At 51.2% G+C, this 1,395-nt stretch overlaps 1 protein-coding gene across 1 annotated transcript; it reads right to left on the bottom strand.

Moving 5' to 3' along the window:
* Nucleotides 1-239: 239 nt before the first annotated feature.
* On the bottom strand, nt 240-701 carry LOC135217564 (putative nuclease HARBI1). The gene has a single exon (XM_064253530.1). The coding sequence runs from the start codon at nt 699-701 to the stop codon at nt 240-242; it is 462 nt and encodes a 153-aa protein (XP_064109600.1).
* Between the last annotated feature and the right edge of the window lie 694 nt (nt 702-1,395).

Raw genomic sequence — 1,395 nt, 5'->3', positions numbered from 1 at the left:
TCTCTGACGGCCTTCGCTCGACATGTGTAGTTTGGTCCCCTTCTTGCCATGAGTCGTTCCATGAAGTTCAGCGACTCCTGCCTCCAAGTACCTGGTACAACGTTATGGTGTTGGTCTTCATGGTCGACGTCGGTGACAGCACATGAGTAGCATTGCAGTGCCAGGTTGTGCATGACACATGCGCACAAAGTTATCTTCTTGCACACCTGTACGTCCTGTTGCATTGTCGTCCCGAAGACTCACCATCTCATCTGCAGCAGGCCGAATGCGTTTTCCAACACACGACAAGCGCGAGATAATCTGTAGCCGTATATTCGTTCGGTGGGATCTTGTGATTGGTGGGAGTAGGGCTTCATCAACCACGTATTGAGAGCGGAGGCATGGTCGGCGACCATGTGGAAGGGGATGGGTTCGTCGTCATTGGGCAGATTTCTGTCTTGTGGGAGTCCTGCTCGGTTGTTTGCGATGGCCCTGGCCAGGTTGCACTTCTGCCAGGTTCCTCCATCCCTAGCACCTCCTTCTGCACCGACGTTGATGAACAGGAACTTGTACTTTGCATCGGAGAGGGCCATGAGGACGATGCTGTGAAATTTCTTGTAATTGAAATACAGTGATCCTCCACCTTTGGGTTTCTTGATCGCGATGTGCTTCCCATCCAGGCTCCCACACAATAGAAGTAGTTCCACTTGGAGGCGAAGCATTTTGCTACGTCATTCCATTCTTCTGGCGTCTTTGGGCACTTAATCACTTCTGGTTTGTATATGTCGATAATGGCTTGGCAGACTACTGGGATAAATCGGCATATGGAACTCTTGGAGACTCTGAAGCTGTATTGCAAGCTTGTATAGTCGCTCCCACTTGCCAGGTGGCGGAGAGTGACCGCCAACTTGAGTCCCACCTCTTGTGCACGCCACATGTTCGTGTCCTTCTTCTTCAACAGGGGCGTCAGCCTTTAGACCATCTCCTCGAACAATTCAGGGTAGATTCGTAGAAAGTTCTTGTGTCCTTTGCGGTCCTCCTTGTTCAGTTCTTGTAGCAGCTGGTCGTAGTCCCCATGTAGTTGCCGCTGTGTCAGCCACTCCCGAGCCCAAATCCGCCCTGCCCTGCCGTCCTTTCTGCATGGTGCTAGTGACTGTGGTACCCTAGTACGTCTTCTCAACTCGTCGATGACCTGGACTGCATATAAATACAGGACAGCTACCAAAAATCTCCGGATCTCCTGGGGTGAGAGGCTGTTGAGGTCCATATTGCATGCTGGTTGGGCGTGGAATGAAGGATGTGCTTGGCAGACCTCTATATATACCCAAGGTTCATATCTGGCACGGTGTGGCACGATGTGGCACGGTTCATGTGCAAAAATCTTGCAATTTTGTAAGCTGTGACTCGTGTGGATGT

Source organism: Macrobrachium nipponense, chromosome 7 (assembly GCF_015104395.2).
Source record: "Macrobrachium nipponense isolate FS-2020 chromosome 7, ASM1510439v2, whole genome shotgun sequence".
Lineage (NCBI taxonomy): Eukaryota > Metazoa > Arthropoda > Malacostraca > Decapoda > Palaemonidae > Macrobrachium > Macrobrachium nipponense.
Note: the sequence above shows the minus strand (reverse complement) of the source record. Positions and strands in the feature narration are given on the sequence as shown.

Bases quoted from the DNA above. Each gene is read 5' to 3' on its own strand.
- LOC135217564 (XM_064253530.1), bottom strand. From the start codon at position 701: ATGCTTCGCCTCCAAGTGGAACTACTTCTATTGTGTGGGAGCCTGGAT.